The sequence below is a fragment of the Moschus berezovskii genome, chromosome 27 (genome assembly GCF_049115385.1).
Source record: "Moschus berezovskii isolate FMDL1 chromosome 27, NW_MosBer_1.0, whole genome shotgun sequence".
In the NCBI taxonomy this organism is placed as follows: Eukaryota; Metazoa; Chordata; class Mammalia; order Artiodactyla; family Moschidae; genus Moschus; species Moschus berezovskii.
The window spans coordinates 8,360,228-8,382,298 of NC_142486.1; the positions used below are offsets into that span (position 1 = coordinate 8,360,228).

At 50.7% G+C, this 22,071-nt stretch overlaps 1 protein-coding gene across 2 annotated transcripts in view; it reads left to right on the forward strand.

Moving 5' to 3' along the window:
• The window catches only part of HIP1 (huntingtin interacting protein 1), a 132,345-nt gene that overhangs the window by 88,276 nt on the left and 21,998 nt on the right, over positions 1–22,071 (forward strand). The window contains exons 3-12 of one of the 2 annotated variants that reach the window (XM_055410070.2): positions 1,480–1,622; positions 1,864–1,920; positions 6,552–6,632; positions 11,619–11,695; positions 12,108–12,169; positions 15,995–16,135; positions 17,644–17,701; positions 20,543–20,618; positions 20,710–20,850; positions 21,650–21,750. In XM_055410070.2, the coding sequence (XP_055266045.2) occupies positions 1,480–1,622; positions 1,864–1,920; positions 6,552–6,632; positions 11,619–11,695; positions 12,108–12,169; positions 15,995–16,135; positions 17,644–17,701; positions 20,543–20,618; positions 20,710–20,850; positions 21,650–21,750 (937 nt within the window). The remainder of the gene's footprint in view (positions 1–1,479; positions 1,623–1,863; positions 1,921–6,551; positions 6,633–11,618; positions 11,696–12,107; positions 12,170–15,994; positions 16,136–17,643; positions 17,702–20,542; positions 20,619–20,709; positions 20,851–21,649; positions 21,751–22,071) is intronic. The other variant, XM_055410071.2, reaches the window with a different exon arrangement.

Genomic DNA, 22,071 nt, shown 5'->3' on the forward strand with positions numbered 1-22,071 from the left:
GCCATGCCCTGCTCCAGGGGATCTTCCTGCATCTCTTAAGTCTCTTGCATTGACAGGCGGGTTCTTTATCACTAGTGCCACCTGGGAAGCTCAAGACAGGATTTGTACTTGGGGTTGATGATGCCCAGATACTGGATGTGTGAGGCCTGTACAAGCTTCCATCACAAAAGAAACGTGGAAATCCGCTGCTGCTGCTGCCAAGTCGCATCAGTCGTGTCCGACTCTGTGCGACCCCATAGACAGTAGCCCACCAGGCTCCCCCGTCCCTGGGATTCTCCAGGCAAGAACACTGGAGCGGGTTGCCATTTCCTTCTCCAATGCATGAAAGTGAAAAGTGAAAGTGAAGTCGTGTCCCACTCTTTGCAACCGCATGGACTGTAGCCTAGCAGGCTCCTCCGTCCATGGGATTTTCCAGGCAAGAGTACTGGAGTGGGGTGCCATTGCCTTCTCCAGAAAATCCTCTAGTTTCCTCCAAAAGGGTTCCCTAATTACAGAGGCCTAAAGGTCTGTTAAAATCACTCAAGGCCAGAAGGACATTTATTAAACGCAAACTGTGGCAGGTGGTCTATGGGTGGCAGGTATGTTTGAAATTGGATCTCAGGGGCAGAATTCCGCACACAGGGAATTTAAGGTGTTAGAAGATGATGGCACCCCTGAGCAAGGCCAGGAAGATTTTTAGAAGATACGGAGTGAAAGAGTCATTTTCATTTTTTTGCTGTGCCACAAGGCATACAGTATCTTAGTTCCTTGACCAGGGATCAAACCAGCGCACCCTGCAGTGGACGCACAGTCTTAACCCCTGGAGTGCCAAGGAAGTCTCAAGAGTCATTTTAAATTTAGAGAAAATATTAATACGTTTTAAACAAAGACTGCTGCTTTCAGGGTCAGAGCAGAGTGGTTAACAGGAGAAATCAGGTGCTACTTGGAAGAGGAGCCAAGGTGTCAGTAGCCAGGGCCCTTGAAGAACTGAAGCACGCCCTCGCTTTTGAGTCGTGGATAAGAGGGAATTTTGAGAAGCCGTATTGTGTTGCTAAAATGTTAGCTGCAGTTATGTCCCCCTCAAAGGCCCCATCACAGACTCAGCAAATCTAAAGGGCAGAGTCTCCCTTCCCACAGCAAAGCCCTAATTCCAACCAAACCATCTTCCCACGAAAGGTCAGCCAGGACCACTGCTGGCCCAGAACTTACTTTGCAAATTAGAAAAAGTCACTCCTCCCAAGAGACCGTCATCTCTGGCAAAATCATCTAATAAAATGAATTTTGTTAGAATAAGGTATCTTTTTGTCATCCGTCAAAAAATTGTCAAGATACCTGCCCAGATCCTCGGTGTCTTTGTTACAAGTGGCGCCCCCTGCTGGATAGTGCTGGGGCACCATGAATAAGGCACCACCCCCTGTGGCGGCCTGCTGCAGGCCCATTTCAGGGTTGGTGCCCAGGCAGGCCCCATCCGTGCCTTTGTTTTCCATGACCGTCCCTCACCGTGCATACTGGGCACCCACCACGAGAAGGGAGCGCAGACCTTTTGGTCTGTTGTCAACCGGCTGCCCCTGTCCAGCAACGCAGTGCTCTGCTGGAAGTTCTGCCATGTGTTCCACAAACTCCTCCGGGACGGACACCCAAACGTGAGTGCCTGGGGCTGCAGTAGATGGGCGGGGAGGCTGGGACTCACGTGGGAAAAGTGAAGTTAGCTGAGTCACAGGGGCCACTCTCCACTCCTGCACTGGGGATGGCAGCTGCCCCCATCTCCTGGGCTTCTGGGTACCAATTTCAGAGATGGGTCCATCTCTCCCATCCCCTTCTCCGCCCCACCCCAGACCCACCGTTCACCAGCCTCTCTCTCCTCTCCGTCTCTTCCCTCTCCAGGTTCTCAAGGACTCTCTGAGATACAAAAGCGAATTGAGCGACATGAGCAGGATGTGGGTGAGTTTGAAGCCGCTCCTCGGGGCCACCGGCACCGCCTCGTCCTTCCCCAGAGGCCACAGAAGGAGGAGCGTGGGATGGAACCAAGTCATCTCTTCGCCTTGTTTTGGATTTCTCTCACAAGCCTCAGGGAGGGGTTCGGGGATGCCCCCACATGGAACCGTGATGTTCACAGTCTTACCTGGAGTCCCTGGAAACTGTTGGGAGGTTCTAGGGCCAGGGAGTTTCTCCTGCCAATGGAAGCTCACGTCCCAGCGCTCTCTGGGCACTGGGATCCCTTGGCATTGACACTGTCATAATCCCTGCTTCTTTCCTTCTCCTGGTCCCATTGGGGTCATAGCACCTTGAGAACTGGCATTCCCAATCATTTACATGCCAGTGGTTTTTCTTTCCTGATCAGGGATTCTCGGTCCCTTAGGAAGAGGGAGGAGGTAGGTGGCAAGATCTGAATGTGTTGAAAAGAGTGTTTTTGTATAGATACCAGAATCCCTCTAGATTCAAGGAGTGTGTATAAGGACGGGAGGTGACCTGCTCTTTGAAGAATCTCCCCAGTGGATGCTGATGTGTCTTTTTGTTCCACTGGATAAGAACTGCTATGTTAGCCCTTTCCTTAAAATTCTTACCTGTATCTGTCTGCACTCACAAAATGTTAGCAATTATGCAGTCCAATCTACCCATTATAGATGAGAAACACAGACCCAGAGAGAGGAAGCAGCTTTTCCTAAGTCACGAGACTAGTTAACTTGAACAGAGCAGAGATTTATCCCCAAATCTCCCGACTGTATGCTAGAGAGTTTTGTTACATTTCTGTAACATGGAAAGCTTAGGTCTTTTTCTTTTTTGTAGAATTACTCTGGTATATCTTTTTCCATCCTTTTCCTTATAACTTTTTATATTTTAAATATTTTTTACATGTATATGTATCGCATTGTGGCTTGAGAATCAATATCATATTGATATTTCAAAGTTTTTTGAGCCTTGCTGTATGAGCTAGTTCATGGTCAGTTTTTCTTTCATTGAACTGTAATCGATTTATAGTATTAGTTTCAGATGTACTGCATAGTGACTGACGGACTCTAATGTAATCTTTTGTCTTAGAAATGCATTTGTCAATAGCCTTTAGTTGGATTCTTTAAAAATTCAAGACAGCAGCCTTTGTCTTTTAACTGGACCTTTACTCTTACGTTTATGATCGTGGGTAACACCTTTGGACTTGTGTTCCCCATCTCAGTGTATGCCATTTGTCCCACCTGCTCTGTTTCTGTTTCTCTCATTGTTTACCTTTCGGATTGATTGGGTATTTTCCTTCTCGTTCAGTCCCCCCTCATTACTAGTGGGAAGATAAAAAAAACAAAAGCAGAGGCTTGTTTGTTTTTTAATCTGTTGATCATGTTATCTAAAAATTGAAGGGGTGTGCTTAGGTTATCATTGTCTAAAATTCATGTCTCTGTTTTCTGTATACCACAAAGACCTTAGAATATTTTAACACCATTCGTGCCCTCCTATGCTGCTGTCATATATTTTAATTTTGGTTGTTTTTAGACCCGATATTTTATTTTAATTGTTGTATTTGGTGCTCTTCATTTCCTATTACATCTCAGAGCATGCATTTGGGAACTCTTTCTTTCTGCCTGAATTATTTCCTTTAGAACCTCCTTCAGTGAGAGTCTGCTGGTGGGAAACAGCCACTTTTACCTGATGGAGAATGTCTTTATTTCACCCTCATTCATGGGAGATATTTTCTCTGACTTGAGAATCCTAGGATGAGAGTTCTTTTCTTTTAGCACATGGAAGATAGTGGTCAAGATACCCTTCCATTGGCTTATGGCTTCCTTCATTCTTGCAAAGTCTGCTGTTAGACTCATCGTTATTCTTTGAAGCTAATCTGTGTTTTTCTTCTTTCTGTTTTTAAGTTCTTATTATGTATCTAGGTGTGAATTTAGTTTAGATTCTTTGGACTTCTTAAATCTGTAGATTATTCTATTAGTTTTGAAAAATTCTCACTGTCTTTTCACATATCGCCTTTGCTTCCTTCTCTCTTTTCCTCTGAGACTCTGGTTAGCAGTATGTTCAACCTTCTCATTCTATTCTCCATGCCTTCAAACCACTGTTTCATTTTTTTCTCCCTGTTTGTCTCTGTACTGCGTTCCAGATACTTTCAGTAGGTCTAGTGTTCCTTTCACTTATTCCCCCTTCAACAAGGTCTAATCTATTTCTAAACCTCTCCATAAGGTTTTCTATTTTAGTATAGTTATCATTTCTTGGAATTTTAGGTTTTGTTTTGTTTTCAGATCTGCTTGGCATTCTTTATAATTTATTGTGCCCTGCATGTATTTTAAAGCAGTCTCTAGTTTATTTAGGCTTATTAAATATATGATTTTTATTTCACTTTTTATACTTCCAGTATCTAAAGTCCTTAGAGATCTGTTTCTGCCATCTGTTGTTTTGGTGAATTTTGCTCATGCTATATAGTTTCTTTTTGTGCTTAGTTATTTTTCTACTGTGAATTGCTCATTTTCCTGGACTTTTTTTTGGTGGGAATTCTTTGAAGTCTAACAAAGGCAGGTTCCTCCAGAGAGAATTGGCATTTGCGTCCATTGAGATCACTCTAAATTAAGTTCTCAGCTTAAAAGTTTTATGAATTCTGAGCAGATCCCCTTGATAACTGGCTCACGGTTCAATTCTTGGAAGTAGTTTTTCCCTCCCTCTGATCACAACAGTGGTTGAAGGCAGTGGGTTTTCTTTGCAGTCCTCAGGGGGACTCCTTCAGCGCAGAAATACATGTGTGTTATTTCCAATTTGCCCTTAATTTCCCTGCACCAGGAAGGCAGTTCGGCTCTTCCGCTAGACTCTCTAACTTGGACAGGTGAGAGCCCTGCTTCCGGTTCACCACCTGGCCCTGGAGACTCAGAAAACCAAAACTCAGGTTCACTTGATGTGAGAAAGTAGCTCCCCACCCCCCACCCCTGCCCCCGCCCCCATCCTGACCCCATCAAGCCCTTTGCTCTCTGAATATCTGAACTACTCAGTTCCTGGCCTGAAGATTCGTTACTCTCTTGCTAGTGCATTGACACCATCAATGTCTCACTCAATATTGTTAGTCGTTTTCAGTGGGAAGGTCAACCCAGGTACCTAGCCCGCCTGCCTTATCCAAAATATAATTCTTCTGTGTTGTCTGTCTCTTCCATTTGACTAAGACTTTCTGAACTTAGAAGCCTCTTTTACTTTTTTTTTTTTTTTTAAAGCAGCTTTGTGACCCCATGGACTATAGAAAGCAGTTTTAGGTTCACTGAAAAATTGAATGGGAAGTACAGAGGTTTTCCATGTACCCAGCATCCACACATGCATATAGCCTCCTCTATTATCAGCATCCTCCACCACAGTGGTGTATTTGTTGCAATGAATGAACCTACTGACACACCCATCGTAATCACCAAAGTCTGTAGTTTACAGTACAGTTCACTCATGGTGGTTGTACATGCCTTGTTGGTATTGTTCAGTCGCTAAGTCGTGTCCAACTCTGTGACCCCCTTGGACTGTAGCCCCCCAGGCTCCTCTGTTCATGGAATCAGTTCAGTTCAGTTCAGTGGCTCAGTCATGTCTGACTCTTTGTGGCCCCATGGACTGCAGCACGCCAAGCTTTCCTGTCCATCACTAACTCCCAGAGCTCACTCAAACTCATGTCCATCAAGTCAGTGATGCCATCCAACCATCTCATCCTCTGTCACCCACTTCTCCTCCTGACCTCAATCCTTCCCAGCGTCAGTGTCTTTTCCAGTGAGTCAGTTCTTCGTATTAGGTGGCCAAAGTATTAGAGCTTCAGCTTCAGCATCAGTGCTTCCAACGAATATTCAGGACTGATTTCCTTTAGGATGGACTGGTTGGATCTCCTTGCAGTCCAAGGGACTCTCAAGGATCTTCTCCAACACCACAGATCAAAAGCATCGATTCTTTGGCTCTCAGTCTTCTTTATGGTCCAAGGAATAGCTCTGTAATTTTACCTTGTCCAGATTCCATGTAGTTGAAATCATATAGTATGTAGTCTGAATTTTCAGACTTAGGTCCATTTTTTAGTTGAATTGTTTGGTTTTTTAGTGTTGAGTTTTCAGAGTCTATTTACACATTTTAGGTGACTGTCTTTTCTGAGACATGTCCTTTGCAAATATTTTCTCCCAGTCTGTGGCTTCTCTTCTCATTCTCTTGACAATGTCTTTTGTGGAGCAGAAGTTTTTAATTTTAATGAAGCCCAACTTATCAATTATTTCTTTCATGGTTTGTGTCTTTGGTGTTATGTCGAAAGAGCCTTTGCCATACTCAAGGTCATCCAGGTTTTCTCCTCTGTGATCTTCTAGAAGTTTTATAGTTTTGTATTTTTCATTTCAGTCTCTGATCCATTCATCTTTTGCTTTTCAACCCTTGTGCATTTTCCCGTGATGATCTCTGGTGGTTAGGCTGAGGATGACTTGCTTGCAGCGTCCTTTTTTATATTTTCCAAATTTTCAACAGGGGATGTATGTTATTTTCATACTCCAGGGAAAAAATATATTCTTTTGAAAAGATGTCCCAGCTGTAGGTCTTTCAACCCGAAGTTCTCAGTGTTGACACCCTGCTTTCTTCCCTCTTCGTCAAAGGGCCACCTGAGTGAAGGGTATGGGCAGCTTTGCAGCATCTACCTCAAACTGCTGAGAACGAAGATGGAGTACCACACCAAAGTGAGTCTTGTCAGCAATTCCACTCGCCCTGCCAGCACCCCTCACACACCACCCCACCCCGGGCTGTCCTGTCTCTTCACAGCTGGCTGGGCTTTTCTGGTTTGTTTTTCGGCTGTGCTGGGTCTGGGCTGCAGCACCAGCTTCTCTCTGTGAGGTGCAGGGACTTCTCTTGTTGTGGAGCACAGGCTCCAGAGCACATGGGCGTCGTTGCCACAAGACATTGGGGATATTAGTTCCTCGACTGGGGATCGAACCTGTGTCCTCTGCGTTGGAAGGCAGATTCTCAAGCAGTGGACTGCCAGGGAAGTCCCCCTGGCCAAGCTTAATTGTCGAGTTTTCCAGGTAATAGGCCAGCCTGGCTTCTCAGGGAGTGTTCACGCCATATCCCAGCTGTGTGAGAGGGAACATTGGATAGAGCGACCGCGGTCAGCGGGATGCGACTGGGGTGTGACTGGGAGTTTGGCGCGGGTCCTCTGCACCTTTTGTTCCCCATTTTGCAGAGAGAAACCTGATCCACTAAGTGCGTTCATTCGCTAAGTCACGTCCAACTCTTTGTGACTCTGTGGACTAGCCCGCCAGGCTCCTCGGTCCTTGGGGATTCTCCAGGCAAGAATACTGGAGTGGGTTGTCATTTCCTACTCCAGGGGATCTTCCCAACCCAGGGATCAAACCCACGTCTCTTGTGTCCCCTGCACCGGCAGGTGGATTCTTTACCAGCAGCGCCACCTGGGAAGCCTGATCCACCAGGTGGCCTTATGAAAATATTTCAGAAGCACTGACTTGACTGATAATAGAAATAACTCCTTCCATTCATATAATAAGTGTCCACAGGGGACCTTCTGTTCAAGATACAACTTTAGTTAGTATTTCTTATACACCTAATGCATGTAAATCTATGTGCCAAGTGGCACATAAGAATGAGGAGAAAGGGTCTGCTCTTTAGGAGCTCACAGACCCATTGGGGAGAGAAGCTTACACATTTGCAGTAGCCGCGTAATAGTGCCAGGTGTGTGCCTGCAGAAAAGTGCCGGGGATGTTTTGAAAAGGTGGAGGGGTGGGCCTTGAGGTGGTCCTTGAAGTGTGGGCGTGGTGGCAATAGGAGGTAAGAAGAATGGCCCAACAGGTGGGAGTGGAGGCAGCCTGAATTAGGGAGCTGGCAGTGGAAATAGAGAAAAGAGGAAATCTAAGAAGAAATACTATAACTTAGTGTATTTTATCTCCAGTATCTTGTATATATTCAAGGCGTATCTTTGATTCATGAAAACCATCCTAGTCAGTTCAGCCTTTTTTGAATATCATTTAATCTTCACAGCAGCCCTAAAAACATGTACGATCATATCCTAGGAAAGCGAAACTCGGATGGTGGCTGGGTCCCTAAGCGCCTGGGTCACAGAGCTCCTCGGCAGTGAGGTGGGATTCTAGCCTCGGCCAGGTCAATGTAGGAGCTCATGCTGTTCTCAGTGACCGCCTTTACCCACCTGGTGTGTCACTGAGGGTCTACCCTGGGCTAGGGCAAAGCGAGGTTTTGGAGAGAAAAAGACGGATAGACTTGGCTGCTGCCTTAGGGAGTCACAGTCTGGTTGGGAGAGAAGAAGGGCCCACAGAAGTCAGTCGTGGGGTGTCTTGCCCAGGTTTGGGCTTCTAGGAGGTGATGACACTTGAACTCAGCCTTGCTGCTGCTCCTGCTAAGTCGCTTCAGTCATGTCCGACTCTGTGCAACCCCATAGACAGCAGTCCACCAGACTCCGCCATCCCTGGGATTCTCCAGGCAAGAACATTGGAGTGGGTTGCCATTTCCTTCTCCAATGTGTGAAAGTGAAGTCGCTCATTCTTGTCCAACTAGTAGCGGCCCCATGGACTGTAGCCCACCAGGCTCCTCTGTCCATGGGATTTTCTAGGCAAGAGCACTGGAGTGGCTTGCCATTGCCTTCTCTGGAGCTCAGCCTTAGGGCATTATAATTTTCTGTGCCGGATACACATCACCCCAGAGCTTAATGACTTAAAACAACAGCAGTCTTTTGTTATCTCAGACATTTTGTTGGTCTGGGATTCCACAAGGGCTTGGCCAGCAGTTCTGGATGGTAGCTTCCCATGCGGTTGCAGTCAGATGCCAGCTGGAGCTGTAACGGTGCGGGGCTGGCCTAGTATCTCTTCACGAAGTCTCAGCACTGCTCAGGGCTTCCTAGCAGCCTGGTGAGTTGACCAAGAGAACAGGTAGAGTGCGTGGCATTTAGATGACCCAGCCTCAGAAGTCACAGTGTCCCTCCCACCATCCTATGTTGCTGGAGGCCGTCACAAAGGTTCCTAGAGTCACAGGGAGGGGGACTGTCGTCACTCCAGGTGGAATATTGGGGTCACATCATGAAGAGAGGATGTTGATTGGGTGTGTTGCTTCAGCCACAGTTCGCCCTCTGCGCCCACCGTTCCCATCTCTCTCTGCCTGCTGTGGAGTACTTTTTTCCCCCTTCTCCAGACCCCAGACTGCCACTTAGCAGGTAGAAAGGAAGGGGCAATGAGGAAGGGCAGGGTGGGTGTTCCTGGCAGTGGATCAGCTGAAGACATAAGGACAGGAGGCCCAGGACACTCTGGCGTCCACTGTGGTGATACTATCAGGAGACCCACGTTAGTGCGAGGAGCAGGCAGGGTGGAGAGCAACAGGTGCCTGGGCTGGTGTGCGAGGTCATCCATTCGGTGTGGAGGGTGACTTGGGAAGAGCTGGGCTGTCGGAGTGAAAGATGGGGAGAGCCAGAATTAGACAGTTACCTCTGGGACAGACAAGGGTCAGGGACTTCCTGAAGATTGGTAGGAGAGGCGGGGACCACAACTGGAGGAAGATGTGGGGCTGTAGGAAAGACCTGGAGCACGGGATGCGGGCAGGAGCCTAAGGAGGCAGGGGAGCCGCGGGCGCTCTGCGTGGTGGTTCCTGGAGGACCGAGAGCGGGGGTGCGCGTCTTCTTGTGCCCCTTGTGTGGCCCCGCATCTGGCCCAGAACAGGGGCTCACGCGGGATTTGTTGGATGAGCGAGAGCAGGACCCAGAAGCTAGATTGGTTCAAAGAGCGCACAGGGAGGGGCTGATCCTGAGTCAGGAAGGAGGTGGCAACTCCTCTTTGAAGCTGGAGGAAGGGCAGGGCAGGTGGGTACCCCTGAAGCAGGGAAGGGAGTGGGAAGCAGGAGGCCGAGTTTTGATGCAAGAAAGTGAGGGTGTGGCATGGTGAGGTGCCGAGGGTGATGGCGCAGGAGCTGGGTGCCCGGTGCAGAGTCGGGCAGTCATTGATGGAAAGGGGAACCGGCGGGCCAGTAGCAAGGACTGTTGCTAGTTGCTCAGTCTTATCTCTTTGCCACCCCATGGACTGTAGCCCACCAGGCTCCTGTGTCCATGGAATTCTCCAGGCAAGAATACTGGAGCAGGTTGCGATTTTCTCCTCCAGGGGATCTTCCTGATGCAGGGATTGAACCCGGGTCTCCTGCATTACAGGCTGATTCTTTACCGTCTGAGCCACCAGGGAAGCCTCAGCAGGGGCTGTTAAGGGGCAGTGGCGCTAGAGAGCAGGCTTCCCTGGTGCCTCAGTGGTAAGGAATCCCCCTGCAGTGCAGGAGCCTCAGGAGACATGGGTTTCACCCCTGGGTAGGGAAGATCCCTTGGAGACGGGGCATGGCAGCCCACTCCAGTGTTTTTGCCTGGAGATTCCCATGGACAGAAGAGCCTGGCGAGCTATAGTCCATAGGGTTGCGAAGACTCATACGCGACTGAAGTGACTCAGCAGGCACTCACACAGAGCTATAGAGCGCAGTTTCATAGTGATGAATTATGAGTCATTCTCCAGGGAGATGGGCAGCTGGTCTGAGACACAGAGCACGCGACAATGATCCAGACTCACTGGGCTTAACGGCAGTGTGGTGTGAGGACAGGCAGGAACAAAGATGAGGACGAGGTGCCTTAGGTGCCGTAATGTGTGGACCCAGTGTGGAAGTTAACACAGCCAGAAGGGGGCGATAAAGGAACCGGCTTGGGGACTCCCCTTTGGTCCAGTGGTTAAGACTCCATACTTCCAATGCAGGGAATGTGGGTTTGATCCCTGGTCAGGGAACCACATGCTGCATGGTGTGGCCAAAAAATAAAATCAATTAAAAAAGAAAAAAGCAACCGGCCTGAGTCTCTGAAGAGGAGCCAGGGTGGTGGGCCTCAGGGGAGGAGGGGGCTGCCAGAGACAGAGGTGCCCGAGTGGAGGATTTCTGTCTTCAGAGCCTGAAGAACTCACCCTGGAATTTAGAGCCCCCTTGGTGGACTGGCCACCCATCTCTCTGTGCTCCCCCTCCACCTGCCGGCTGCCCTGGGTTCCCTCCACTCTGGACAGACCACACTGAAAAAGACAGGAAACTACAGATACTCAACAACTGATAATCCCGGATAACTTCCTCTGACTGCGGGGGTGCTTCCTGTAATCTTCTCCAACTTTCAAGTTTCTTTTACTATTTCCATTTTGCTAAAGTTAACGTGAGAATTGGTTTGCCTGGTCCTGAACTCACAATAGTGGCTTCCAGAAGTGGTCAGAGGACAGCTGGAAGCCTGGATAGGATTCAGAATGTATTGGGGATAAGCAGAGGCTACATTGCCTGCCTGGTGTGGGTGTCAGGTTGAGGAACCCCAGCAGTCACGTGCTGGGTGTCCTTGCCTCAGGGAGACGATGTCCGTGGTACAGGATGTGGGGGTGGGGCCCTCCCTGGGGTCCCAGGGATGGGATGGAACCTTCCCTCTAATGATGGGTGGGGGTGTTCTTTGCTGTGAGCCAGCCGATCTCGGAACCTCTGTGTGTGTGTGTGTGGTTGTGAGCGCTGCCACACTCCCCAGGGAGCATGCAGGCACCCACACCAAGCAGAATCCAGCCTGTTGGTGCCAGAGCTCAGTGGGGCTTGGAGTGCGTGATGTCAGCTGTAGGGAGAGCTCTCGGGGTGCCCTGTTCTGACTTCCTCTGCCTCCCTCCCAGAACCCCAGGTTCCCAGGCAACCTTCACATGAGCGACCGGCAGCTAGAGGAGGCTGGAGAGAGTGACGTCAACAACTTGTAAGTGGCCGTCCTCACGCCCTGGACGGAGGGGGACGGGAGCTTGTGTAGGGGTTCTCACTTCCGGTGAGGGTCACAGAGGGCCTGAGGGCAGGGCCGGTGGCCGAGGTGGGGACAGAGCCGCTGAGTGACCTGACCTTGGTGCCGCTTACTGCTGGTGGCTCGTCCAGAACCCTTCCAGGGTATTTCCCACTCCAGGCCTCCCTTCTCTGTGCCCTTCTGCCCTCCCAACACAGCGTGGAACCTACCCTGAATTCGCCCTGCTTGATCTTCCAACGGCCTTAGTATCCACTTAGGTGGGGGCTGAGACTTGGAGCTGGTATGTGTGTCTGTGCATGCGAGCTTTGGTGGCAGCACAGGTACACTGGCCTTCGGGCTGTGGAGTATAAGCTCTCTTTCCTCTTGGGTCCAGTTTCCAGCTGACAGTGGAGATGTTCGACTACCTGGAGTGTGAACTTAACCTCTTCCAAACTGGTGAGTCTCTCCCTCCCGTCTGGCCCAGGTTTTCCTGGCCATCACCTGACCCCCAGACTGGTTCCCTCCCGGGAGCAGCCGGCCCAGCCCCCCTGTCCCTACAAGTTGTGCAGTACGGGCCAGGAAGTTGGAGCTGCCCCACCGCGTCTGTGCCCTCGGCCCTGGTACAAGGAGAGGTTGAAGCCCAAGGGCATTCTCAGAGTCACGTAACCAGAAGGGCTGCAATTCCCCACCACATTGGCCTCCCTGCTAAGCCCGGGCCTCCCAGAGTCCAAAAACACTTCCGGCCTCTCTGACAGTCCCTCGACTGTGGCCCCAGCACTGGCTGGTCCTTTGGCCCAGACGGCTGACCCTCAGGATGTACTTCTGCTGAGGTGGTCTGCACGGTCACTTTTTCTGCCCCAGCATTCCGTGATACTTGGCTCTGTTTCCATATGCATTGATCCCTTGGGTTATTAGCAATGTATGTTGAGCGCCTACTCAAAAATCAGGAATCAGGCCCTGCTCACTTCTGTTCTAGCCCCATGCCTGTCATTGCAAGTGCTCATCAACCAAGTTCAAGAACACTTGCTTTCTTGATGAATAGCAGCGAAGAAACAGCAGGTGGAGAGAGTTCATAAATTGATGTCAGCATCCATCTGAATGCTCTGGGGTGAATTAGCTGGAGTTTTCTAGAGAGAGCTCCCCAAGTCTTTGCACACACTGCTCCGTGGTTGAATGCTGGTGGTTTTCTCATCCTGGAGAGAGTACTGATTTGGAATCAAGAGCCTCCTCTACACGTCTCCCCACCCCCCTCCATCCTCATTCACTCCTTGGTGGCGGTGGTTTAGTCACTAAGTCATGTGACCCCATGGACTGTAGCCCGTCAGGCTCTTCTGTCCATGGGGATTGTCCAGGCAAGAATACTGGAGTGGGTTGCCATTGCCTTCTCCAGGGGATCTTCCTGACTCAGAGATCAAACCCACATCTCCTGCATTGGTAGGCAGGTTCTTTACCAACCACCAGGGAAAAGCCCATTCACCTCTTATGAGCCCAGAAACTGAGAGAAATGGTATCGGAAGTCTATCCAGCTTCTAAGTCTTAGTCTGTGGCCTTGTGAGATTCGGATCAGAACCTTCAGAAGGGGTGCCCCAGGTTTTCAGCTGTGGGAAACATGGGCCAGTTACAATGAATGTTGATTGGATGCACCTGCAGTGATTCTCAAAGTGTGGTCCCTGGACCAGCAGCATCCACATCACCTGAGAACGTATTAGAAGCACACGTTCTCAAATCCCACCCCAGATCTTCTGAATGAGAATCTCTGGGGGTGGGACCCAGTCATCTGTTTTAACAACTTCCCCAAGTCTGCACTGTCCAGTATGGTAGCCAGTAGCCACCTGTGACTGTTTGAATTAATTACGATTAAATAACATTAAAAGGTCAGGGCCTCCGTTGCACTCATCATAGCTCAGGCACACGTGCCTGGCAGTGTTGGACAGCGCCCTTCCATCACCGCAGAATTCTGCTGGAGTGATCCTTCCAGGGGATGCTGATACATGTTACAGTTTGAGAAGCACCGAGTTAGAAAAAACAGTTTCCACCCTGGCTGCTTATTAGAATCACCTGGGGGCGTGCTTTTGAACCCCACTAATGCCCCAGCCTTGCGTGCGTGCATATGTGCTCAGTCGTCTCCGACTCTTTGCGACCCCATGGACTGTAGCCCACCAGACTGCTCTGTCCATGGGATTTCCCAGGCAAGAATACTAGAGCGGGTTGCCATTTCCTTCTCCAGAGGGATCTTCCCGATCCAGGAATCGAACCCAATCTCCTGCATTGGCAGGCAGATTCTTTATGGCTGAGCCACCCGGGAAGCCTCGCCCCCACCTTGCTGCTGCTGCTGCTAAGTCACTTTAGTCGTGTCCGACTCTGTGTGACCCCATAGACAGAAGCCCACCAGGCTCCCCCATCCCTGGGATTCTCCAGGCAAGAACACTGGAGTGGGTTGCCATTTCCCTAGAGCAATTAAAACAGAAGCAGGGATGAAGGAGCTGCAGGCAGACATGAGTCGTCGTTGCATTTCCCTGGGTGATTCTAATCAGTCTCCAAGCCAACCCGAAGAGCCACTGCACGTTGCTATGCCACTTATAGGACATTCTCATTAATCCTTACAAGACCTCCTTATGAGGAGTGTGCCATTGGAACCATCTGCATCCCACGGAAGAGTGCCTGGAGGCGCCGAGAGGTTGAGTAACTCTGCCCCCGGTCACACCACTCTACTAGATGTTACTGGATGCCCAGGGGCATTCCTGGAAAGCACCAGACCGGCCGGGAGATGGAGTAGCCTGGGATTCCCTGCCAGAGTGGAGCCTAGGGAAGCCAGGAGACTTGGGGATGGCCGCCTCGCAGTGACAGCTGCTTCTAATTTGTGTCAAGAAGAAAAGCTGCCTTTTAATTAGAACTGTTTGGGATCTTTTTTTTTTTTCAGTTGCCAGACTTAAGCCCGTTTATGGGAATTAGCGTGGCCAGGGAAGGTCGAGCCCAGTGGCTCTGGGCTTTCCTCCGGGGCTGTCCCACGCGCTGAGGGTCTGCGAGGGGATGTCTCTTGGTGCTGGCCACGTGCGGAATCTCCGGAGGCGGCGGGCAGCCACTGCAGGGAGATCAGCCTGGCCAGTGGTGTGCGCTCAGGGTCCGCAGCCGGGCATGTAGTTGCTTGGTTTAGGAGCAGGGGGCAGGGGGTGAGCATGGAGGGGTCCATGGGAGCATCTTGCCCTCTGGAGCCCGGGAGAGTGGAGGGCAGTTCACCCACTCCCCCCAAGGACCTCCATCAGCCTTGATCCCGGTGGTTCACCCTCTTCCTGGCTCCTTGCCCAGTGTCCTCAGAGCCTCTCCGGTTGTCCCTCCGAGGTTCCTGCACGTCACCCTGTCTGGTGTTCCAGGAACACTGGGACAAACCACCAGGAACCCCGGGCTGAATGATCTGCTCCTTCGTGTTCTGATCAACGTTTGATATTTTCCCCACGGGCTTTCTATTGTCACCCCCAGATTGGGTGTTTCTTAGGGTCAAGGTCACCATGAGACCGAGCTCATGCCTGAGACGGAGGGCTGGGTGGGGCTGTGTGAACAGCCCCGTCCGATCCTGAAATTCTGATTCCCCATAAAACTGAGAGCTTCTTCTTGAACAAGAGTTCAACTCCCACATTAGATCAGAAATCTACCAAGTGCTATGTTCTTTCTGCCAGTGGGGGGCTGCTGCTGCTGCAGGGAGCATAAAACTCCTCAGACCAGAAGGAGGCATTTGGGGCGCTCCCCTACAGATCCCTTCTTTCCTGGGCTCCCACTGGGCTGTACATGGTGTAGAACCAGTTCATTTCACTAGTTTGTGACACAGGATGCCTGTTGACTGCTGGGGACATAGGCTCCTAGTCTATTCGCTGGCCACGGGGGCTCTGGCTTTTAACTCAACATCTCTCAAGCAAAACCACTTCTTGGCCTTGTGACCGCCTTCAAGTTGCTTACCTCCAGTTTCCTCTCCTGAATAACGGCGATGCTTTTAACTACCCTGTAGAAGTGTTGAATGGAGGAGGAAACGGCCACCCACTCCAGTATTCTTGCCTGGGAAATCCCATGGACCCAGGAGCCTGGTGGGCTACACTCCATGGGGTCATGAAAAGTCGGACACGCCTGAGCACAGCTCAGAGCAGAGGAGCGCTGAAAGGGTTAAACAGGTTAACACAAGACCATAGTTGCACAGAACGGGCCCTCCAGTGCCGGGCGCTTGTCCTCGGCCCTCTGGGAAGGCGGCCTCTCATTGCCCGGCTCTGCTCACGTCTCCCCTCCGTCCCCCAGTGTTCAACTCCCTGGACATGTCCCGCTCCGTGTCGGTGACCACAGCCGGGCAGTGCCGCCTTGCCCCGCTCATCCAGGTCATCTTGGATTGCAGCCACCTCTATGATTACGCTGTCAAGCTTCTCTTCAAGCTCCACTCCTGTGAGTATTCCGGGCTTGATCTCTGGAAGCTTCTGGCTGCAAGGCCGTCCCTGGAGAGAGGCAGCTCCCCCTGCCCTGGCGCCCTTGACTTTCTGCTCCTATTCCAGAAGGCCCCGGAGTGCCCGGCTGTCTTGATACTAAAAGATTGGGGCCAAGCCTTGCTGTGCGCAGGGACGCACCCAGCCTGCCTGCGGTGACCCAGGATAGCCCTGCCCTCCCCCCTCCACGCTACCACGTTGTTCATGAATCTCTAGTGATACGTTATGATTCACTGAAGTCCATGCTTTATGCACATTTCCAGTTTATGCCCAATGACCTTTTTCTGTCCCAAGATCCCCTCTGGGTCATGGTGTTACCCTCATTCATCAGGTATCCCTAGGCTCCTCTTGGCTCTGACAGTTTCCTTGGACTTGCCTTGTTTTTGATGACTTCGACAGTTTTTATTAATTTTTTTCTCCACTTTATTTTGGGTGCCCTGGGTCTTCGTTGTTCCACGGGGGCTTTCTCTAGCTGAGGCAAGTGGGGGGCTACTCTCTAGTTGCGGTGCCTGGGCTTCTCATTGGGGTGGCTTCTCTTGTTGCGGAGCACAGGCTCTAGGCTCAAGGGCTCAGTAGTCGTGGCTCACGGGCTTAATGCTCTACAGCCTACGAAATCCTCCCAGACCAGGGATCGAATCCGTGTCTGTCCCTTGCATTGGCGTGTGGATTCTTAACCTCTGGACCACCAGGGACGTCTTGAAGGCGTCCTGGTCGGATGCCTCACAGGATGCTCCTCATTGAGTTTGTCTCATGTTTTTCTCGCCGCTGGCCTTCTTGGGCTCTTGGGAGAACTATTGCTGAGGGAATCTGCTGCTGTCACCACTGTGAACTTGTGCCCCTTTGAGTTACTGTATTTATATGCGCACTCCCTGTTTATACCGAATGACAGTTATCACGTTCAAAAATTACCAGAATTGAAATTTAAAACATCTATACCTGAACTGCATAGAACTGTACACTCTGGGAGGTGAGTGGTCCCCACTCTGCCAGGGAAGAGGCTGGCCCTAAGAGGCTGGTGCTTGTCCAGCATCGTAGAGTCAGCAGCTACCGAGCCAGTGCTAGATTGGATCCTGTGGGTCTCAATCCTGTGGTGTTTGCCACCCCTCTGGCAGGCTCTCTGGGTCTCTCCCAGACTCACGTCTGCACAATGCCTCACCCAGGGCATCCAGTGTACACGACCCCTGGGAGGTCCACCCTGTTGTGGTCAGGGGCACAACTTCCAGCCCTCTGTGCCCAGGGAGCTCGCACTCCAGGCGCAGACAGAAGGAGAGTTGATAAGCGCCCCCAGAGTCCCTGCTGGCCCCACTGGGCCCAAGAGGTTACCAGTTCCCGGGCAGCTCTGTAAGTCAGGAATGCCTTCCCCCGGGCTGACCACTGGCCCCAGGGAGGATGGTCCCTCCCCTCTCTGGAGGGAAGTCCCCTGCCCTCTGCCCCATTTGTTCTCTCTCACTCTTTTCCCATTCCTTCCAGGTCTCCCAGCCGACACCCTGCAAGGCCACCGGGACCGCTTCCTGGAGCAGTTCACGAAGTAAGCGGCTTGAGTGACAGAAAAGAAGTGAATCTAAAAGTGCTATAAATGCAACCCAATGCAGGAGCACGTGCTTTGATTTGATTTTATATTTTATTTTTGGGCCGCACTATGCGGCAGGCACGTGGGATTTAGTACCCCAGGCAGGGATCAAACCTGCACCCCCTGCCTTAGAAGCATGGAGTCTTAACCGCTTGACCACCAGGGAAGTTCCAGGAGCACTTGCTTGTAAATCTTCAAGGGACAAGGGTACCTGCTTTATTGCTTTAAAGGCGAAGGAAAAGAAGGTGTGCGCAAAGTTACCAATGACTGGGGAAGCCATCAGTTCTCTAATAAGTCTCATAGAGGAGGGTCATTCCACGTATTCATTCATTGCCCAGAACTTCATTCTTTTCTCTTTTTCTTTCCCAAAGTTCTCTTGGTCTCATGCCGTGTACATGCTAACAACTCCAAGAGATGTATCTTCAACCAAACCTCACCTCTGAATCCCAGGCTCACATCCCCAGTGGTCTGTTTGACATTACTACACCAAATTTGGGCTTCCCTAATAGCTCAGTTGGTAAAGAATCTGCCTGCAATGCAGGAGACCCTGGTTCTATTCCTAGGTCGGGAAGATCTGCTGGAGAAGGGAAAGGCTACCCACTCCAGTATTCTGGCCTGGAGAATTCCATGGACTGTATTGTCCATGGGGTCCCAAAGAGTTGGACATGACTGAGCGACTTTCACTTTTCACACCAAATTTACATCTCAAACTGAACTTTAGGCTTTCTTCCAAAATATTTTCTTCCTGATCTTTTTTATCTCAGTAAATACTGCCCACCATCCACTTAGGAGAGAGATCTGGAACTCACCATTCTCCTCATTCCCCATGTTTAATCCGTTAGTGAGTTCAGATGACACTTTATCTACAAATAGATCTTGGCTCTAGTTCTGCCTCCCACCTCATCTGCTTCTTTTCCTGTCTACCAGGACCCTCCAGTGTGGACAGAGCGCTCTGCTCCTGTCCCCTGCAATCCCATCCCCACCCAGCAGTTAGAATGACCTTGTAAAAACGTAAAGCCCTTGCCCCCAACCTTTCAGTGGCTTCTGATAACGATGCAAACCAAATCCAGGTTCCTCTCCGTGGTCTGCAAGGTCCTTGCATGATCTGGCCTCTGCCCGTGCTTTTTTGTGGGGTCCTCTTCCAGTTCCTGAAACATACCCAGAGCTCAGAGGCTTAGCAATTGCTATTCCCCCTCCTCAAGATGCTCTTCTTCCAGCCTGGCCAGCCCCATCCAGGTCATCTTCAGTCACCTCCACACAAAGGAAGTCTCTAGCCACCTTATTTAGATGGGGTCTTTCCCCCCATCTCCTGTTCCACCCTACCTCCCCACCCACCCACCCTGGTATTCTCCATTATAGCAGCTTTCTAGTTCGAAGAATGACCTTAGTTTTGTTTGACTGTCTTGCCTGTAAGTGTATCTAGCACCTGAATTCATAATAGTTCCTTAAGACTGTAGTGTTCAGTCAGTGTTGGAATCAATTCAGGAACTAATCAGCCCGCTATCTAGTCTAGAAGAGGAAGAGCTTGTCTGACAGAGGGGCAAATTATTCTGCTGTGTTTGGGGAAGAAAATTGGTGATGAGATGACAAGTCCAGTTCATCTTTCAATTGAGCTTGCCCAAGAAGAGGGGCCCGAATGGAGGAGAGACAGGAGCATGAGGGAGCTGGGAAGGACATTAGCGCAATTGTTTACCTTGTTAGTTTCTTCATCTTTGACTGCAGGAAAAGCATCGCCCCCAGAACCCAAGCCCAGGCCTCTCTTGCTGGCTGCTGAGTAGCAATCAGAGGGCAAGTTCAGAGTTGTGCTAACCACCCAGTTCCTTATTCTGTTTGAAAAGCCTTGTATGTTTATGCTATAAAAAATGACTTATTAAATCCTAGGAGACAGGCCCTGGGGCCGATTTCCTGGAATGTTAAATTCCAGTAGCTTAGGAAAGCAAGAGCCTATTACTGTTGGCTCCAGCCCAGAAAGCGGGGGACGTGTGGTCATGTGATTCAATTTCCCTTCATTCTTCAAGCTAATGAAAGCATCCCCTTCTCTTTCGCGGACACAGCGGCTGAGGCCTCAGTGTCCCCAAATTCGGGGAAAGCAGCAGTGAGGTCACAGGGACAGTCCCAACCTTGGGGTCTGATGGGCTGTCCTGAGACCCCAGGGGTTTCGTTTACTGGGCTGAGCAGGAGAAAATTCGGTGCTGCAGAGCGAGGACTGCTGTCACTAACCCCCTTTCATCTCAGAAAGTATGTCTGATGCTCTTGGCCTTTGATGCTTAGATACAAAATGGAGACTTGAGGATGAGAAAAAATTGGAGTTTGTTCATTCCCTTGTCCATCCAAGATTATTTATTGTTGTTTTAGTCACTAAGTCGTGTCCGACTTTCTTGCAACCCCATGGACTGTAGCCTGCCAGTCTGCTCTGTCCATGGGATTCTTCCAGGAAAGAATACTGGAGTGGGTTGTCATTTCCTTCTCCGGGGGATCTTCCAGATCCAGGGATTGAACCTGCATCTCACACATTAGCAAGTGGATTCTTTACCCCTGAGCCACCTGGGAAGGCTGTAGTCCATGGAGTTGCAAAGAGTCGGCCATGACTTACAACTAAACAACACCAGCATTGCTCACCCCCAGATCACTGAGGGCTGGTAATACATAATGTCTCCCGGCAGCGTCATAATTGCACCATGGAGGCCATCTCCTTGGCAGCCTGTGCCCGGGACTGGGCAGGCAGTAGGAAAGCGGGGTGTCCCCTCCCTGGGGCTAGTGAAGGCCCCCGGCAGCCCTCTGACCTCTCTCCACCCCTAGGTTGAAAGATTTCTTCTATCGCTCCAGCAACCTGCAGTACTTCAAGCGTCTCATTCAGATCCCTCAACTGCCAGAGGTAAGCGTGCCAGGGAACTGCCAAGCCCAGGGGGCCAGTCCTCGAGGCTGGCAGGTGGACAGGGTTCGAGAAATGCATCTTCCCTCTTCAGAACCCACCCAATTTCCTACGAGCCTCTGCCCTGTCAGAACACGTCAGCCCCGTGGTGGTAATCCCAGCCGAGGCGTCGTCTCCCGACAGCGAGCCGGTCTTAGAGAAGGATGACCTCATGGGCATGGATGCCTCCCAGCAGGTGAGGACTTCGTAAGAGGAAGCTCACTCAGTTCTTCCCGGTGTCCCTGGGTGCAGGGAGGTGGGCGGGAGGACCCTGGCCAGGCTCGGCCACCTTCTTATTTATTTATTCATTTATTTGACTGCACTGGCTCTTTTTATTTTTTTTTTTTACATTTATATATGGCTGTGCTGGGTCTTCATTGCTGTGCAGGCTTTTCTGTCGTTTCAAAGAGTGGGGGCTACTCTTCGTTGCAGTGCAGGGGCTTCTCTTGCTGCAGAGCACTGTCTCTAGGGCACATGGGCCCAGTAATTGCCGTTCTTGAGCTCTGGAACACAAGCTCAGTAGTTGTAGCACACGGGCTTAGTTGCTCCGAGGCATGTGGTATCTTTCCGGACCTGGGATCGAACCCATGTCTCCTGCGTTGGCAGGCGGATTCTTTACCACCAAGCCACCAGGGAAGCCCCTGCAGCAGGTCTTTGCTGTGTCACACGAGATCTTTTTAGTTTGGCATTGGGGATCTTTGGTTGAGGCATGTGGGATCTGGTTCTCTGACCAGGGATCAAACTTGGGCCCCCTTGCACTAGGGCCCCCTTCACAGGGAGCAGAGTCTTAGCTACTGGACCACCAGAGAAGTTCTGCAACCACATTTTAACCCAAGCACTGGCCTAGACGGACCATGCTGCCCTGCCGTCCCTAGGAGGTGCTGTACTTGGATTTGAACCAGATTAAGAAAGCGTCTATCCCCACGTGTGGCTCTTGAGACCCACACAGACCCCTCTGGGTCTTTAACCTTGTCCTCACTCCTTCCTGGTCTCAGCAGAATTCATTCGACAGCAAGTTCGATGACATCTTTGGCAGCTCCTCCGGCAGCGATCCCTTCAATTTCAACAGTCAGAATGGCGTGAACAAGGACGAGAAGTGAGTCCGGGCTGCGGGCTTAAAGCAGATGGTGAGGGCGCTATGTTAAGCCAAGAGCTCACTCGCCACACCCAACTGAATAGGAATTCTTGGGCTTCATAGATAAACGTCTGACCTTCGAGTTGTTGTTTAGTCACTAAGTCGTGTCCGACTCTTGCAACCCCATGAACTATAGCCTGCCAGGCTCCTCTGTTCATGGGATTCTCCAGATAAGAGTACTGGAGTGGGTAGCCCTTCCTTTCTCCAGGGAATCTTCCCAGCCCAGGGACTGAACCCATTGGCAGGCGGATTCTTTACTGCTAAGCCACCTGGGAAGTCCTA